Source organism: Trachypithecus francoisi, unplaced genomic scaffold (assembly GCF_009764315.1).
Source record: "Trachypithecus francoisi isolate TF-2019V2 unplaced genomic scaffold, Tfra_2.0 Lachesis_group21, whole genome shotgun sequence".
Taxonomy (NCBI): Eukaryota; Metazoa; Chordata; class Mammalia; order Primates; family Cercopithecidae; genus Trachypithecus; species Trachypithecus francoisi.
In genome coordinates, this window is record NW_022681467.1 from 39097447 (window position 1) to 39115983 (window position 18537).

General features: G+C 45.5%; 1 protein-coding gene and 1 non-coding gene across 2 annotated transcripts; both read left to right on the top strand.

The window, feature by feature from the left end:
* Positions 1-2439: 2439 nt before the first annotated feature.
* On the top strand, positions 2440-8177 carry SRSF6 (serine and arginine rich splicing factor 6). The gene is made up of 6 exons (XM_033186441.1): positions 2440-2740; positions 2961-3109; positions 4368-4492; positions 4632-4840; positions 5116-5199; positions 5304-8177. Exons 1-6 carry the CDS (start codon positions 2634-2636, stop codon positions 5659-5661), a joined length of 1032 nt encoding a protein of 343 aa, XP_033042332.1. The 5' UTR covers positions 2440-2633; the 3' UTR covers positions 5662-8177.
* A 9407-nt stretch (positions 8178-17584) lies between these two features.
* LOC117069187 lies at positions 17585-17691 on the top strand. Its single transcript, XR_004431432.1, has one exon. It is a non-coding gene; the product is annotated as a U6 spliceosomal RNA (small nuclear RNA).
* The last annotated feature ends 846 nt before the right edge of the window (positions 17692-18537 follow it).

Consider the following 18537-nt stretch of genomic DNA (forward strand, 5'->3'; position numbering starts at 1 on the left):
AACCCCCCCATCACCCGCGCTTTTTCAACCCGAGGCTGAAGGATATTGAAGTTGCACTATTCAAAACTGAACAGGAATACAAAAATATCTAAAGAGCTGGTGTTGGGCTGGGCGCGGTGGTTCACGCCTTTGGGAGACCGAGGCGGGTGGATCACCTGAGGTTGGGAGTTCGAGATGAGACCAGCCTGACTAACATGGTGAAACCCCGTCTCTACTAAAAATACAAAATTAGCTGGGCATGGTGGCGCATGCCTGTAACCCCAGCTACTCGGGAGGCGAGGCAGGAGAATCACTCGAACCCAGGAGGCGGAGGTTGCAGTGAGCCGAGATTGCACAGGTGTGAGCCACAGCGCCTGGCCTGGGCTGCATGCTTTCAGGAGGCTCTAGGGGAGAATCTGTTCCCTCCTGTCTTCCAGCTTCCAGAGGCTACTCTTTGGCTTATGGTTCCTTCCTCCATCTTCAAAGCCATTAACTTCGGTTGTGACTTCCTTACAGTCAATCACTCTGACCCCAATCCCAGCCTCCTTTGTCACATCTGCTTCTCTGACTGTGGCTCTCCTGTACCCCTCTTGTAAGCACCCTTATGATCACATTGGGCCCACCCAGATAATCCCGGGGCATCTCTGCATCTCAAGATGCTCAACTTAACCAGATCTGCAAAGTCCCTTTTGACATATAAAGTAACATCTTCACAGGTTTCAGGGATTAGGATTAGGACATAGACATCTTTAGGGGGAACCCTTATTCTGCCTACCCAGAGGTGAAGTTGGTGGGGCTTCTGTGTTAGGTGGGGACTTGGAGAACTTTTCTGTCTAGCGAAAGGATTGTAAACACACCAATCAGCACTCTGTGTCTAGCTAAAGGTTGGTAAAGGTACCAATCGGCAGGCTGTAAAAATGGACCAATCAGCATTCTGTAAAATGGACCAATCAGCGCTCTGTAAAATGGACCAATCAGCACGATGTGGGTGGGGCCAAATAAGGGAATAAACGCTGGCCGGCAACCTGCTGGGGTGGCCTTCCACACCGTGGGGGTGGGGGTGGGGGGTGTTGTTCTTTCGCTTCAAGCAAGTTGGAGTCTTGCTTTATCACCCAGGCCGTAGTGCAGTGGCATGATCGTAGCTCACTGCAGCCTTGAACTCTTGGGCTCACGGGGTCCTCTTGCCTCGGCTTCTCAAAGTGTGGGGATTACAGACTCGTATTTTTTATTTATCTAACTTTAAGCATGGCCTCTACCTCCCCCAGTCGTGACAAACAACAACGTTTCCCTCCACACTTCCACATAGCTCCAGGAGGACAAAACCCCCCTTTTTCAACCCGAAGCTTAAGGATATTGAGGTTGCACCACTCAGAGCAGGTATACAAAAATATCTAAAGAGCTGGTGTTATCTCAGTGATATCCCTTTCCTTTTTTTTTTTTTTAAGCTTCGGTGACACCCTACTCTCCTGGTCTTCTCCCTACCTCCCTGGTCACTCCTCCCCGTCAGTCTCCTTTCCTGTACTTACATTTCAGAGTACCCCAGGCGTTGGCCTGGGTCTTCCCCTCCCCACCTAAACTTAAACCAGAGGTTTTCATCTGGTTCTCCAACTTTAAATAGCATCTCCATTGATAAACTCACAAAATAAGGCACTTTCAAGTCAATGGAAGAAATGATAGTATTGGGACAAAGGACTTTCCATAAACAGGAGGAAAAAAAATCGTTCATCGCTGTGGGAGGGCTGCGGGGTCTCCTCCGCGCTCCCTTTTGAGCACCTACAGTGAGCGTAGGATTCCACGGACACCCCAATCCACAAGTGAGTCAAGTTGCCAGGGCTCCAAGAAAGACGCATGGAGGGAGAGGGGAACGTCCCGGGAGGCCAAGACTGAAGAAGGCTGCGAGTGAGACCCGGAGAGGCTGATGCCGGCGGGGCTGCGAGTGAGACCCGGAGAGGCTGATGTCGGCGAGTCTGCAAGCTCGCAACGCGACCCCCGCCCGGTCAGCAAGACCTCGGCGAGCGATCCTCGGATTCTGCGAAACCGGACCAGCGACTGGGTCCGAGAGCGCGATCCCCACCAAAGCTAGCACCGGCCAATCGCTGGGGGAAACAGGCAGCCTCGTTTTAACCCACTAATCAGAGGCCTCGGCGACCCATTATACCCACCTCGAGAACCAATGAAAAACGGGGATTCTCTCAGCCCGCCTCCCGAGTTTCAACCCCAAAGAGATCGATCGCGCAGTTTTATAAAAGGTACAAATTAGAAAACAATTCTGCGGCTGCATTAGAGATACTGTGTTTTCAAAGACGGTGGGGAGGGTTGGAGAAAAGTCCTAGAAGCGAGTAAGACCGCACTACACCGAAACGTCGCGGGCAGCTGACTCTCCAATCACCATTTAGCCAGTCACAATTTAGCCCAGGACCGACGCGGGACGGACGGGCCGCTGCGCGCTGACGTCACGCGCCAGGCCCCGCCCCACCGGCCGCCCATATAGCGTAAGCCTAGCGCGCGCGCGCATCATTGTGTGGCTGGACTCGGCCGCCGCTGTGGTGTGAGGCGCGTGTTCAGGCTCTTGCCGTCCCCGCACCCGCACCGCGGCTACTGGCTTGCGGTCCGCCGTTCGACAACCAGCCCTTGGGCCCCCGCCCGCCACGGACATGCCGCGCGTCTACATAGGACGCCTGAGCTACAACGTCCGGGAGAAGGACATCCAGCGCTTTTTCAGTGGTTATGGCCGCCTCCTCGAAGTAGACCTCAAAAATGGGTGAGTCGGGCCTGGGCGCCCGCGCCCAGCGTCCCAGGCCTGGTGGCGGCGGGAACTCTTCAAGGAAAAAGGCGGCCAAGGCCGCGGCGCCGCGTGGCAGGGCCTCCAAGATGGCGACGGCGCGGCGTCGCGGGGGCGCGCTGAGGGGTGCGGGGGCGCGCACGTGCGCGCCCTGGCTAACGACGCCCCCGCCGTTGTCCGGCCCTGGCACCGCCCCCAGGTACGGCTTTGTGGAGTTCGAGGACTCCCGCGACGCCGACGACGCCGTTTACGAGCTGAACGGCAAGGAGCTCTGCGGCGAGCGCGTGATCGTAGAGCACGCCAGGGGCCCGCGTCGCGATCGCGACGGCTACAGCTACGGAAGCCGCAGTGAGTCCCACCCCCGCGCGCTCCGAGCCCTTGGGGACCCTGGGGGCGGGCGGGGGTGGGTGGGTTGGGGCCTCCCAGCCCGGGCAGGCGCGAGGGCCGGGGGTCGTTTGACTCGGGCGTCCCCGAGCCCCGCTGCCTTCACGTCTGCCCGGGGCAGCCATGGGACGCCGGAGCGCGGGGATTGGGTTTGGGTGTTTGTTTTATTTGCGAAGTTGGGAGGGGGGTGGCTTCTTCTGGCCCTTTGTCAGCACTGTCACAGGTTCTCACCACAGAGGAAGTAAGGAGTGGCTGTATTTGTTGTATTCTCCTTACTTACCTATCAGTGCATTAGTTAGAGATTCGGGGGCAGGCTGGGGTGGAGGTGGGGTAGGGGGGCGGGGGACGGGGAAGGGAGGAGCTGAAAGTGTAGGTCTTAAAGCTATGGAACTTGATGGGGGCCGAAGAATGTACTATTTTTAAATAATGTGGTATTGTACCACAAAGTAGATCCAAATAAGCTTTATGCTGTATTTGAACTAACTGGGGCATGTTATTGGGAGGAGGTTGGGGGGATTTTTGGTTATGTTAAATGTTTGATGTTTAAATTGTTGCATGTTGAATTCAAACTTTTTAACAAGTCCTTGATGTTTCAATTTGAAAGTGACCAATGGGGCTGAGGCTGTGTCCACTGAGGCTAAGATGACTGCCTTTCCTGATTGGCCTTGGCTTTTCCATACATTGTGTGACCCTTGCCCTATGACCCTTTGGCTGACCTTACCGGAAGCCATGACGACAGCAGCCTTTTGCCATTAGACGCAGGGTGATGGTGAGGATTCCAAGGGTTAGACAAAACTGGTTAATCTGAACTAGGTGACTGTTACCTTGCGTGTTTTGTGGCCAAACCACCACCAAAAACCTCACACTGTGATGTAAGTACTTAGTGTAAAACTAGTAAACATTTTTGTAAAATGTAGAAATGCATGTAATCGGTTAAGTTTTATATTTTACAATGTTCTGTAAAATAAAACTTAGCGAGGTAAATCGAATAAAGGAGCAGTCACTCTCTAACAGATTGTAGGAGAGGTTTAGTTGGATTTAGTCTATTTGACTTGCCCTTAATTTAATTTTATGGCAAATCACAAATGTGTCGAAGGTTTAGCAATATAATAGCAAAGTCCTACTCCAGTAAATAAAAGTTGATATGTTTGTACTAACTTTCAAAGACGTTATGCGTTTTTATCATTACAAGGCATCTGATTGTTCCCTTCATGTGATAAAGGTGGTGGAGGTGGATACAGCAGTCGGAGAACATCTGGCAGAGACAAATACGGACCACCTGTTCGTACAGAATACAGGCTTATTGTAGAAAATCTTTCTAGTCGGTGCAGTTGGCAAGATTTAAAGGTATGTGCTGTAATTCAAGATATAAAGGATACGACTAATGCTTTAAAGTAAACTCTTTTTACATTCTTATTTCTGGGAATTTATTATAGTATATAGATCTTTTTAAGATTTCCGAGTCTGACCGATCTTACCATTTCAGGATTTTATGCGACAAGCAGGTGAAGTAACCTATGCGGATGCCCACAAGGAACGAACAAATGAGGGTGTAATTGAGTTTCGCTCCTACTCTGACATGAAGCGTGCTTTGGACAAACTGGATGGCACAGAAATAAATGGCAGAAATATTAGGCTTATTGAAGATAAGCCACGCACAAGCCATAGGCGATCTTACTCTGGAAGCAGATCCAGGTAACTTGCTGAAGGACACTGTGGGGAGGAGACAGAATAGTTGCCAATAAAAAAGGATTAATGGAGTAATTTCAATTGTTGCCTGCCTGAATTAAAGCCAGCTTTTAGTTTGTTTTGGCTGTGCATCATTGAGTTTTCTTCTGGATGTTTTGAACAGTGTATTTAATTGCGTAGTAAAGAAAAACATTATTCTTTGGTTTATCTGTTTTTGCCAGATGGCACAGATGTATTTAAGATGGATTGAAATTAAGACTTCATTGTTTGTCTCCTAATAGGTCTCGATCTAGAAGACGGTCACGAAGTAGGAGTCGCAGGAGCAGCCGCAGTAGATCTCGAAGTATCTCAAAAAGTCGCTCCCGGTAAATAATGTTGTGTTGAGTCACTGTGAATATTACTGTACTTGTTTATGGAGTACGTGTATGTTCTTACAAAGTATTGAGAGAATCGGTCTTTCCTTGTCCAGTTCCAGGTCGCGGAGCAAAGGTCGATCACGTTCTCGATCAAAAGGCAGAAAATCTAGATCAAAGAGCAAATCTAAGCCCAAGTCTGATCGGGGCTCCCATTCACACTCTCGAAGCAGATCTAAGGATGAGTATGAGAAATCTCGAAGCAGGTCTCGGTCCCGATCCCCCAAAGAAAATGGAAAGGGTGATATAAAGTCAAAATCCAGATCAAGGAGCCAGTCCCGTTCCAATTCGCCGCTACCTGTTCCACCCTCAAAGGCCCGTTCTGTGTCCCCTCCACCAAAAAGAGCTTCAAGATCCCGTTCTAGGTCTCGTTCAAAGTCAAGATCAAGGTCCAGGTCGAGTTCCAGAGATTAAATCAGAACTCTCTTGTTCTTTGCACACTATTATGGAACACTTTCCTATTTAGGCAGTTACTCTTCCATGTTTATACTTGGCCTCTTCTGCAAGAGCAGTCTCCTCAAAACGGGCACACAGAAATTTGATTTGTGGCCAAATTTGATGAAAAAGATGAGGCTCTAAGGAAATGGTGGCATGAAGTCAGACACCCTGTCCCTTCTTTGTAGAATTAAGATAACTTTGATTTTATAGCTTTTGAGCTAAAATAACTTTTGTAAAGAGTAAGCTCATTTAGTTTTTTTTTTTTTTTTTTTCCAAGTATTTCAGCAGGATCTGCTGGCAGGGTTTTTTTGTTTTATTTGTTTGCTTATTTTTAAATTAACTGTTTCAAGCTTTGAATACTTAAGACTTTAGAGGGAGAACCCAATTTTCAATTATGTTGGCTTTTTATAAAGCTTGAGTTATGTAAGATTTAAATAAAACTTTGCTACCAAGATGATTGCCTTATTGAATAGGTCACTATTAAATTTCTTTAAATGTTGGTATCTGCCATTTGTGGAAACATGTAAGTTCTACTGAAGTGTAAACAAGGCAAGCCTCAGATCAGCAATAAATTATTCAGTTTGGATAACATTATTTTGTGCTGTTAATCAAATTTGCCAAAGTCTTTATCTGCCCCTTTAACAAGTTGAGTAAAAATAAAAGGTATTTTTTAGTCAATCTGTTCCATGATTTTGCTTAAATTAATAATTTTAAGTAATGGAACTTTTTTCAAAGGCAAATTTAAACTCTTAAGAAAGAACTCCTAATACTTGGGGTCTTGGTTAGATAATCCACTTTCTGGAAGTTGTCAGTGTAATTAGTGTTAGAGAGTGGTTCAGTTGTCTTTAATGTTTGTCATGTGGAAATGGAAGTAGCCTCTTTTTGATTTGAATTTGAGTTTATTCAAAGTGTAAAAGCACATACTGCATTTTCTGCTGAAAGATAATTATGTTTAACGGCACTTAATCTCAATAAAGTCAGTCGCCAGTTAAGTTCCACCTAATAGTCCGCTTCATAGTTAGTGGGATTATGTGATAATTGGTTAGATCATACTTGTAAATTTTAACGCATTGTGTAATTGCTTTGAAAAACAGTGAAATGGGTAAGCCCAAACTTTTGTACTTTATTACGAGTGAGATGTAATGAGTACTGTGGAAACCAAATTTGAATACTGCAAATTTGTACGAGTTACTAGGTTAGCAATTAGTCCATACATCCATAAGCCTGATGAGTTGAAATTGCAGTTGGAGAAGTGAATTAACCTTACATTCCTTTATTCAGATACTTAATTATATATAGTAATTTTATTTAAAAGCATTTATTGATCTTAGTCTGAAATCAAAATATAGATTAATTGGCTCAGCTTTAATACCTTTCCAGGAGCTGTCACAATGTAGGATACTAAGGGTTGGATTGTGATGAGGCATGGGCGTACACCACTCATTGTGCCACAGGTGTGCCTGGAAAGCATGATATTCTAGGGTTGGTTTTTAGGTTGAAATAATCCAGAAATATGCCTAATAAGATAGGGTTGAAAAACTTGAGTCAAATATCTAGGGCATTCACAGAGTGGCCGTGAGTTCTTGGTAGTGTGAAAAAAGCCTGTTTTTCAGAAATTCCTGGGTTTCCTGTTAAAAAATCTTAAAGCCCAACCTTAGGAATATAGTGCCCCAAAAGGCGGATGTTTCCATTATCTTTTGTTTGATAGTTTAATTAGATGTTTATAAAGAAATGGGTTTATTTTTCCAGTATAAATCTCAGAATTTAAGGAAAGAAAGTGGTGTGTGTTACTATAGTTCATTGTTTTGCCTACTCAGCAGAAGTGATGACTCTTAAAAATTGGCTTTGACCAAAGTTCTCTTATTTTCAGGGAAAACATAAAAGCTTTTTGAACCACAGCCTTTTTAAAAGAGGGGTGGGAGGATATTATAGTAAGAAATTTGGCTTTCTAAAAATACGAAATCCTTCAACTGGGCTCTCTTGTTAATAGGACATCATATAATAATAGACTGGTTTGACTGCATTGTTAGCTGCCCCAGTAAGCAGGTCATTGTATAGGTAAATGCCTGCATCCATAATTTTCTAGTAATAGCCACAACCAATTTATTAATAGTCAGGGCCTATCCTTGCCTGTAGTTCTAAGTCACTGGATGCATGAAATCACTGTGTAACATTGGCTCACTTGATGAGCGTAGGGTTGACTGATAAAATGTTTAGTTCCCTTGCTAACTTGTGAGAAGAATGAGTCCACAACATGCTCCATACCAGTGGCTAGATGGAGTATTAAGGTGGAGCAGAAGAGAAGTGAAAACATCTTGATTCCCCTTTCTTTCACTTGATGGTGTTTATGAACATGCCGTAGTGCCTTTATGGCCAGTTTTGAGTCCTGCCTACTTTGACTTTTACGTTCCCATTCCTGTGTTACCACCTTCCTCCCGATTTGTTAACCTATTTTGTGCTTTAAATCTCAATAAAATACTTACTGAGGGAAAGACTTGTTTTGAGTTTATTGCATATGCCCACTTAGGACCAGATTCTTAAATGGTTTTTTGAATTGGAGTTGGCATTGGGAAGCCATTCCTATCTTGAGTATGAGAACAGGATCTTGTTTTCACTTCCCCAGAAACATGAGTTTGGGGTTTAGTATATGGTTTATCTTGGGCAAGTCATTAATCACTGTGCTTCAGTGTCGTCCTTGAAACAATAGGGATAAAACATGCCATGGGATGTGAAGACTAAAAGTCAAGAATGTGAACAGTACAAGAGAGTACCATAACAAATACCATTTTATTTACAAATATACATGGTTGGACCATACCTTGGAATCTGCTTATTAATGCAGCTACTGTTAACAGTACTTGTATCTGCTCAGAGATTTCTGTGGTTGTATAAAAATGACCTTTTTAAGTTTTCAGTGTTCATGCCCTGAGTCCGCAGTTTGTTTTAATATATGCTGATACAGAGATGGGCTTAAAATGGCTGACTGGTTACTGTTGAATGAATGTATGATAAATTTTTTTTCAGAACCAACAGTATGAATAATCCTTTGACTTGTGTATCAGCATGAATTTAAAAATTACTTTCAGGATTCAACATTCAGAGTTCTTGCAATAGAGCACCTAGTGTAGTAATTACCAATTTATATGCTAATCTTTAAGTCTTCTCAGTGACCACATTTTGAATATATATAGTATCCCAAACATGTATGCATCTATTTACTGAAAGGACGAGTCAGTGCAATTGTGCAGTTGGTCTTCCTAGATCCTAAATAGGTTGTTGACATATGCCTGTTTATCTTAGAGCAATCTTGCAGATGGCCCCCAGTATAGCACTTAACCCAGTCATTAACTTTTTATAGCTTTTGAATAGAAAGGAATCATGGTTCAAAAATTGGAAGAGTGGGTGCGGTGGTTCATGCCTGTAATCCCAGCACTTTCGGAGGCCAAGACAGGAGGATCACCTGAGCTCAGGAGTTCAAGACCAGCCTGGCCAACATGGTGAAACCCTGTCTCCACCAAAAATACAAAAATTAGCCAGGCATGGTGGTGCGTGCCTGCAGTCTTACTACTGGGAGACTGAGAGACGGGCAGGACAATCGCTTGAACCCAGGAGGCGGAGGAGGTTGCAGTTAGCCAAGATCACACCATGGCACTCCAGCCTGGGCAACAGAGTGAAACCCTGTCAAAAAAATAAAATTTTAAAAATGTGTTTTCTAGGAACAGGAACATTATCTTCTGTAACTACAGAATTATCAGAATCAGGAAATTAATGTTGATAAAATACTGTTGTCTGATACCCAGTTCATACTGAAATTTCATCAGTTGTCCCATAATGTCCCTTAACGTTTTTCCTCTTGGTCCAAGATTCATTGGTGGCATTTTGTTGTCATGGCTCTTGAGTCTGTTAATTTCTAATGCATCCTCAGGCTTTTTCTTCATCTTTTTATTTTATTTTATTTTTTTGAGACCGAGTCTTGCTCTGTCGCCCGGGCTGGAGTGCAGTGGCCGGATCTCAGCTCACTGCAAGCTCCGCCTCCCAGGTTTACGCCATTCTCCTGCCTCAGCCTCCCGTGTAGCTGGGACTACAGGCGCCCGCCACCTCGCCCAGCTAGTTATTTTTGTATTTTTTAGTAGAGACGGGGTTTCACCGTGTTAGCCAGGATGGTCTCGATCTTCTGACCTCGTGATCCGCCCGTCTCGGCCTCCGAAAGTGCTGGGATTACCGGCTTGAGCCACTGCGCCCTGCCCATCTTTTTAAGAAGTAGTTAATATAGGCTCCAGTTAACCCCCTCTCAAAATTATTTTTAAAAATGACTTTATAGTGATCCAGGTTATTAACATGGATCACTGGACATATATAATACATCGAGGACAGAGTCTCATTCTTGTGATATTCCTGCCCAAACTGCTGTCATGTAGAAACAAGACAAATCCAAGATGAGGGGAAAACCTACAAAATAAACTTTTTTTTTTTTTTGAGACAGAGTTTGACTCTTGTTACCCAGGCTGGAGTGCAATGGTGCAATCTCAGCTCACCGCAACCTCTGCCTCCTGGGTTCAAGCTATTCATCTGCCTCAACCTCCCGAGTAGCTGGGATGACAGGCCTGCGCCACCACGCCTGGCTAATTTTTTATTTTTTTAGTAGAGACAGGGTTTCTCCATGTTGGTCAGGCTGGTCTCGTTCTCGTACTCCCGACCTCAGGTGATCCGCCCGCCTTAGCCTCCCAAAGTGCTGGGACTACAGGTGTGAGCCACCTTGCCTGGTCATCTACCGTAAAGGAATTGCTTTGGAGGGGTGGCGGGGGCTGTATACACTATATGGGTTTTCTTTAGGTTTTCTGTTTTTTGAGAGATAAGAGTCTCGGTTACCCAGGCTGGAGTGCAGTGGTGCAATCATGGGCTCAAGCGATGCTCCCACCTCCGTCTCCCAAATTGCTGAGATGAGTGTGCACCACCACACCCAGCTAAGGGAGTAGACGATGTTTTAAAGGTAAGGTTTAAATAAGGTAGTTTTTTATTTTTGTCTTTAGGAGGGAGTCAGTTTGGAGATGAAGAGCTTCTGAAGGCAAAGCTTTGATGGCATCAGATTGAACCCCCATTACTGCTGCAGGCAGGAGAGTGAGTCCCCTAGCCCAGGTCCAAAAGGATTGGCAGGCAAATAAGTTGCACCCTCATCTATGAAACATGACCTGCTAATGTTCTGAAAAGTAAATAGTAATATCAAAGCATTTGGCACAGTCACTCATTAAATAGTAACTGCATTTAGGAAAACATTCTAAAATAGAACTAAACTCTCCAGGAGCGATGGTTCATACCTGTAAAGGTGGCCAGGGCGGGCAGATCACTTGAGATCCAGAGTTGGAGACCAGCTTGGCCAATGTGGTGAAACCCCATCTCTACTAATAATACAAAAATTAGCCGGGTGTGGTGGTGCAGGCCTGTAATCCCCGCTATCCTGGAGACCAAGGCAAAAGAATCGCTTGAACCTGGGAGGGGAGGTTGCAGTGAGCCAAGACCACACCACTGTACTCCAGCCTGAGCAACAGAGCGAGACTGTCTCCAAACACCAGTGAATAGTAGAATGAACCGCCCTTGTGCTCCTCTAGCTTTAACAATATATACCTGTCTACTTCCTCTCCCAAATAATTTTGAAGGAAATCCTAGACGTTTTGTCTGTAGATTCATTATATACCTCTTTAAAGACATCTAAACTCTCTTTAAATCTAGAGTCTCTCTTTTTGTTCCCTTTAATATATTTATTGGAGAAGCTAAGTCATTGTCCTGGAGAGTTTCCTAGTCTTGATTTTGATGATTGCAATCTCATGGCATCATTAAGTGTATTCTTCTGTATGCTGCATTAATAGACCTAGAGAAGCGGTTTTGTTTTTTTTTTTGAGAAGGGTTCTCACTCTCACCCAGGTTGGAGTTGCAGTGGTACAATTGCAGCTCACTGCAACCTCGGCCTCCTGGGCTCAAACGATCCTCCCACCTCAGCCTCCTGAGTAGCTGCCACAATTCCCAGCTAATTTTTTGTATTTTTGGTAGAGATGGTGTTTCACCATGTTGCCCAGGCTGGTCTCAAACTCCTGACCTCAAGCGATCCTCCCGCCTTGGCCTCCCAAAGTGCTGGGATTACAGGCGTGAGCCACTGCGCCCAGCAAGAAGTATGGTTTTGCCAAGGCACAGTGGCTCACACCTGTAATTCTAACACTCTGGGAGGATCAGTTGAGCCCAGGAGTTTGAGACCAGCCTCGGCAACATAGTGAGACCCCATCTCTACAAAAAAATAATAAGTTAGCCAGACATGATGCTGCCCACCTGTGGTCCCATCTACTCAGGAGGCTGAGGTGGGAGGGTCACTTGAGCCCAGGAGGTTAAGGCTGCAGTGAGTCAATCATGCCACTGCACTGTAGCCTGGGTGCAGAGCGAGACCCTATCTTTAAAAAAAAACAAAATGCGGTTCCCAACCAGCAGCATCAAAATCATCTCGGATGTTAGATGTTAGAAATACAACTTCAATCTTCACCCCAGACTCTGAATCAAAAACTCTATAGAGTCAGGCACAGAAAGACAAACTTTGCATGTTCTCACTTATTTGTGGGAGCTAAAAATCAAAACAGTTGAACTCATGGAAATAGTAAAAGGATGGTTATGAGAGGTTGGGAGGGTAGTAGGGGGGTGAGGGGTAAGTGGGGATGGTTAATGGATCCAAAAAAGAATAAAACGTATGTGATAGCACACAGGGTGACTATAGTCTGTAATTTAATTGTACATTTTAAAGACTATATAACTGGATTGTTTGTAACATTAAGGATAAATGCTTGAGGGTATATCTGTGTAGTGTGGGTAATTAAAAAGAAAAAATAAAAATAACATACAAAAAATGCTTGAGATGATGAATACCCCATTTTCCATGTTGTGATTATTACGCATTGCATGCCTGTATCAAAGTATCTCATTTACTCCATGGATATATACACCTACTATGTACCCACAACAATTTTTTTTTTTTTTTTTTTTTTTTGAGATAGAGTCTTGCACTGTCGGCCAGGCTAGAGTGCAGTGGCACCATCTTGGCTCACTGCAACCTCTTGTTTCCTGGGCTCAAGCAATTCTCCTGCCTCAGCCTCCTAGGTAGTTGGGATTACAGGCGTGTGCCACCACACCTGGCTAATTTTTGTATTTTTAGTAGAGACAGGGTTTCACCATGTTGGCCAGGCTGGTCTCGAACGCCAGACCTCAGGTAATCCTCCCGCCTCAGCCTCCCAAAGTGCTGGGATCATGGGTGTGAGCCACCGCGCCCGGCCAATATTTTTTTTTAATAAAATAAAACTCTGGGCCAGGCACAGTGGCTCACCCCTACAATCCCAGCACTTTGAAAGGCTGAGGTGGGCAGATCACCTGAGGTCAGGAGTTCGAGACCAGCCTGACCAACATGGTGAAACCCCATCTCTACTAAAAATACAAAAATTACCCGGGCATGATGGCGCACGCCTGTAATCCCAGCTACTTGGGAGACTGAGGCAGGAGACTCTCTTGAACCCAGGAGGTAGAGGCTGCAGTGAGCCAAGATCGTGCTCCAGTATGGGGACAGAGCGATACTCTGTGTCAAATAAATAAATATTTAAAAAATAAAACTGAGTAGAACGCAGCCATAGGTGTTTTTAAAAGCCCCTTAGGTGGTTCTGGCACATACTAAAATTGAAGACCCACTATTCTAGCAGTTTTATCAAATTCCAGTTTTAAAAAAATTTAGGATGTGCAAATGCAGGTTTGTTACATGCATATATTCTGCCCGTGAGTCTGGGCTGTCAGTGTGCCCATCACCACCTTTATTTTTTTTTCAAAACTTCTTGGGGACTAGACACCATGGTTCATGCCTGTAATCCCAGCACTTTTGGGAGGCTGAGGTAGGCAGATGACTTGAGCCCAGGAGTTCAAGACCAGCCTGGGCAACATAGGGAGACCCTGCTTCTACAAAAAGATAGAAAAATTAGCCAGGCATGGTGGCAGGTGCCTGTAGTCCCAGCTACTTGGGAGGCTGAAATGGAGGATCACCTGGGCCCTGGAGGTGGAGGCTGCAGTGAGCTGAGATCGTGCCTCAGCACTCCAACCTGGGCGACAGAGCAAGACTCTGTCTCAAAAAAAAAAAAACAGAAAACGACATGGGGGTGGGGGCGGTGTCCCACACCTATAGGAAGCCAAGGTGGGAGGAATTCAAGGAGTTGAAGGCCTGGGTAACTTAGCAAGACCCCATCTGGATGTCTTTTTTGTCATAATGGCAACCATTGATTATTTTTGCCTAGATACATTAAACCATGGACTGTGGCTTTAAACATTTATTTCAGTCCATTGCAGCTCGCCTTATCAATGCTACCTTTTTATTTTTTCTTTTTTGAGTTAGGGTCTTACTCTGTCACTTAGCCTGGAATACACTGGTGTGATCATGGCTTACTGCAGCCTCAACCTCCTGGGGTCAAGCCATCCTCCCACCTCAGCCTCCCAAGTAGCTGGGACTGTAGGCACATGCCACCACGCCTGGCTAATTTTTGTATTTTTTGTAGGGACGGAGTTTCGCCATGTTCCCCAGGCTGTTTTTGAACTCCTGAGCTCAAGCAATCTACCTGCCTCTGCCTCCCAAAATGTTGGGATCACACATGTGGGCCACTGTGCCTGGCCTTCTAATCAATGTTGCCTAATTCTGTCTTCAGTCAGTGGGACTCAACTCAATTTGCCTCCTGAGTCCTTTTGAAACAATTCTAACCTTGTCAGTTTCCTCGCTTTCTGGTATAGTAAGATTTCCAGGCTCATGTTGTACATTTTCAGTCCAGATCTGAAATCAGCCATTTCTCCAAGGAGCCCTGGTTTTGCTGGAAATGGTATTTAGCAACCAGTCCAGGCAATAAGCAAGTTCATTGCCACTTGTTTGGTCATTAGGCCTTTTCAGTGGGCAGAGCTAGGAAAATATTGCCTGATTCTCCCTCTAGCCACACAAATCATTTTACCTTCTGGTCATCTGAAGGTCCTCTCTTCTCCAAGCTGAAACCCTTCCAACTTTGTCTCAGTCAGTGCCACAGTTTTGAATCTCCTAACCATATGTTGTCTACCTGCACTCTTTGTGAGTGCCATTCTTACAGAGTGGTGTCCACTGGTAGACAAAGCACTCCAGGTTTGCTCTAACCTGCTCAAAGCAGAGCAGTACATGACTTCCCTGCCTTGATATGTGCTTCCTCAGCTGACTTCTGGGCCGTTTCTGGCAAAGGGATAAGAGGATTAAAAGGAAACTGTTTCTCTAAAATCCTGCAGCCTTTTTCCACACCTTCAGAAGGTTTAAAGCAGATAATGTGTCATCTTGCTTGGAGTAATGAGTAGAAGAAGGAAAATTCAGAGCCTAACTTTCAATGTGATTCTGGAGTATACAACAGCACTATAAATGGAATGAGTAAATAAAGACCTTAAATTATAGTTTTCATCCACCTTGACCATTGCCTGCAGACGCAGCAGTAACTCAAGCCCAGACAACAGTGTGGCTGTGATCGTAAGATGATCAGTGCTCACTGGTGTTTTCAGGAAGCCCTCGAAAAGTATAGCACCATGAGTCGTCATAGTCCAACTTACATTCAGTAAGCGTTTATTAAAAACTTGGCTGGGCACGGTGCCTCACACCTGTAATCCCTGCACTTTGGGAGGCCGAGGTGGGCAGATCACTTGAGGTCAGGAATTCAAGACCGGCCTGGCCAATATGGCAAAACCTCATCTCTACTAAAAATACAAAAATTAGCTGGGCACGGTGACAGGCTCCTGTAATCCCAGCTACTCCAGAAGCTGAGGCAGGAGGATCACTTGAGCCCAGGAGGCGGAGGTTGCAGTGAGCCGAGATCATACCACTGCACTCAAGCCTGGGCGACAGAGCAAGACTCTGTCTCCAAAAAAAAAAAAAAAAAAAATCGTACCAGATGTGTGGTAGATTACATTACTATCAGAAATATTTACTGTCTCCCCATTCTGCATTTATGAGTACTTCCCTCTCTTGATGTTGGCCAATGGAATTTAGCAGGCGTGATCTATTTGGTAGGCTGAATGATGCCCTCCCCCGCCCCCCAGAAGGGGGACTCTCGATCTCCAGAACCTGTGACTATGTAACAACATTGTAAAAGACACTTTGCAGATGTAATTAAATAATGTTCTGGAGATGCGATTATCTGGCTAGGCCCAGTGTAATCACAAAGGTCCTTATAAATAGGGAGGCTGGAGAGTCAAAAATCAGAAAAAGTTGGTGTAAAAATGGGAGCAACAGTAGATTAGAGATGCTCTACTGTCAGCTCTGAAGATGGAGGGAGCCACGGAACAAGGAAACGGATTCTTCCTAAGGGAGCGCAGCCCTGCTGACTCCCTGACTGGGCCCCCCCGCCTCCCTCCCTCGATTGGCCCAATGAAACCCAATTTCTGACTTTTGCTATCCGGAACCATAAGACTATAAATTTGTATTAGGTTGGTGCAAATGTAATTGCAGTTTTTGCCATTACTTTGAAAATATTTTAGGCTATCAAGTTTGTGGTATTTTGTTACCGAAGCTCCAGAAAAATTAATACAACACGGCTAAAGCCTTAAGACACAGTTGCACAACTGAGCTTGCTCTCCTGCATCCCAGCTGTCTCCATGAGAATAATAACACCTCAGCCAGCCCACTGGTCCAAGAGGACAAGAGACAAGCTGGCCAGAGCTGCCTGTTAGCCTTGGCCACCAGCTCGAAGCAGAACCCAGCCCAGATCAGCCAACCTGCAGAAATGTGAAAAGTAAAAACTTAGTGTTGTGTGCTACTCAGTTTTGGGGGTTAGCGACAATGATAGCTAACTGATACGGGGTGCTAAGCAACGCCACATATGTCTCTACAATAACTATATGTGGTAGAGAAACTGTTATCCAGCATTTTACAGATGATGAAACAGGCCAGGTAAACACACATGCCCAAAGTCACACACAAGGCAGCATTCTGAAGCTCAGTTGTTTCATTTTGCCTAATGAATATGAGAGATATCTTCCATTTTTCCTTCCCAATTCCCTATTCGCCTGTCTGAGCCTCGGGAAACTAGCCTCGTGACTTCATCCACACACTTCCCTGCCCTTTGGTTTCTGACTGGGATCAGCCATTAGGAAGCAGCAGTGGGATGTGGAAAGCGGGAGAAGATGGAAGTTGGAGTCTTTATTCCCACAACACCCCACCCCCACCCCTGCAGACTTAACTAAGGCTGGTGGTGGCCTTCAACCGAAGGCCGTAGTGTCTGGTGTACACAGCCCTCTTGTTCCAAGTCCTGGTAACCACTGCCTCCCTTTGTCGTAGCCCCACCGTCTTATGCTAACTGTTGTAATTTTCCTACACCCTGCCCACGCCATTATAAATAAGTTAATGATTTATTAGATTACCTTCTTTTTTTTTTTTTTTTTTTTTTTTTTTTGAGACAGAGTTTCGCTGTGTCGCCCAGGCTGGAGTGCAGTGGCGCGATCTCGGCTCACTGCAAGCTCCGCCTCCCGGGTTCCCGCCATTCTCCCGCCTCAGCCTCCAAGTAGCTAGCTGGGACCCGCCTCAGCCTGCGAGTAGCTGGGACTACAGGCGCCCACCACCTCGCCCGGCTAGTTTTTTGTATTTTTAGTAGAGACGGGGTTTCACCGTGTTAGCCAGGAGGGTCTCGATCTCCTGACCTCGTGATCCACCCGCCTCGGCCTCCCAAAGTGCTGGGATTACAGGCTTGAGCCACCGCGCCCGGCCTTAGATTACCTTCAGATTACTCAAGTGGGAGTGTGCCTTCTGTTTCCTGTCGTGACCCTACAGATAATAGCAAGTAAGTTAAGCAGTAAGTAAATATTTCCTGTTTCGGGGGACTATAAAACATCACACTTAGTGCTTGATTCGGCAGCATATATACTAAAATTGGAATGCCACAGAGAAGATTAGCATGACCCCTGTGGAAGGATGGCATGCAAATTCATGAAGCCATCCATATTTTAATTAAAAACTATAAAATTAAATATCGGGTAGATATGCAGGCAGGGCGGGGCAAAGCTCTGAGGGGTAGGGTGTGCAGGTCAGCATTATCTAGTTGCAATGGTTATGTTGAGTAATGGGCCACCTGGTGGTCTAGCTGGAGGCAACAAGGCTGTAAATCAATTCTTCAGCGTTCTTTCCTCAGATGGGACACTCTCAACCTTGGTTTGATATTCTGGACCTCCTAAGGCCAGTTCCTGGAATTATTTAAATAAAAGGCATGGTTAAACATTAAGAGAGCACAGAAGAACAATATAGAATGGCTGGACTAGGTGTGGTGGCTCACACCTGTAATCACACAATTTGGGAGGGTAAGGCAAGAGGATCACTTGAGCCTAGGAGTTCGAGAGCAGCCAGGACAACATAGTGAGACCCTGTCTCTACAAAAAAATTAGGCAGGTGTGGTGGTATGCACCTGTAATCATATAGGTCTAAAACTGGCCTGTTTGGAGGTTTGGTTATTATTTCACTCTCTCCTGATTTCTTGGAAAGTTTGATAACAATCTTGGTTTCAGGCCAGGTGTGGTGGCTCACACCTGTAAATCGTAGCACTTTGGGAGGCCAAAGCAGGTGAATCACCTGAGGTTGGGAGTTTGAGACCAGCCTGGCCAACATGGTAAGACCCTGTCTCTACTAAAAATACAAAAATTGGCTGGGCATGGTGGTGGGCGCCTATACTCCCCAGCTACTCAGGAGGCTGAGGCAGGAGAATTGCTTGAACCTGGGAGGTAGAGGTTGAAGTGAGCCGAGATCATGCCATTGCACTCCAGCCCGAGTGACAAGAGCAAAACTCCATCTCAAAAAAAAAA

Excerpts from the sequence above, each read along its gene's own strand:
- SRSF6 (XM_033186441.1), top strand. The coding sequence starts at position 2,634 with ATGCCGCGCGTCTACATAGGACGCCTGAGCTACAACGTCCGGGAGAAG. Across the intron at positions 2,741-2,960 it reads GAAGTAGACCTCAAAAATGG|GTACGGCTTTGTGGAGTTCG; the intron begins GTGAGTCGGGCC and ends CACCGCCCCCAG. Across the intron at positions 3,110-4,367 it reads CTACAGCTACGGAAGCCGCA|GTGGTGGAGGTGGATACAGC; the intron begins GTGAGTCCCACC and ends CATGTGATAAAG.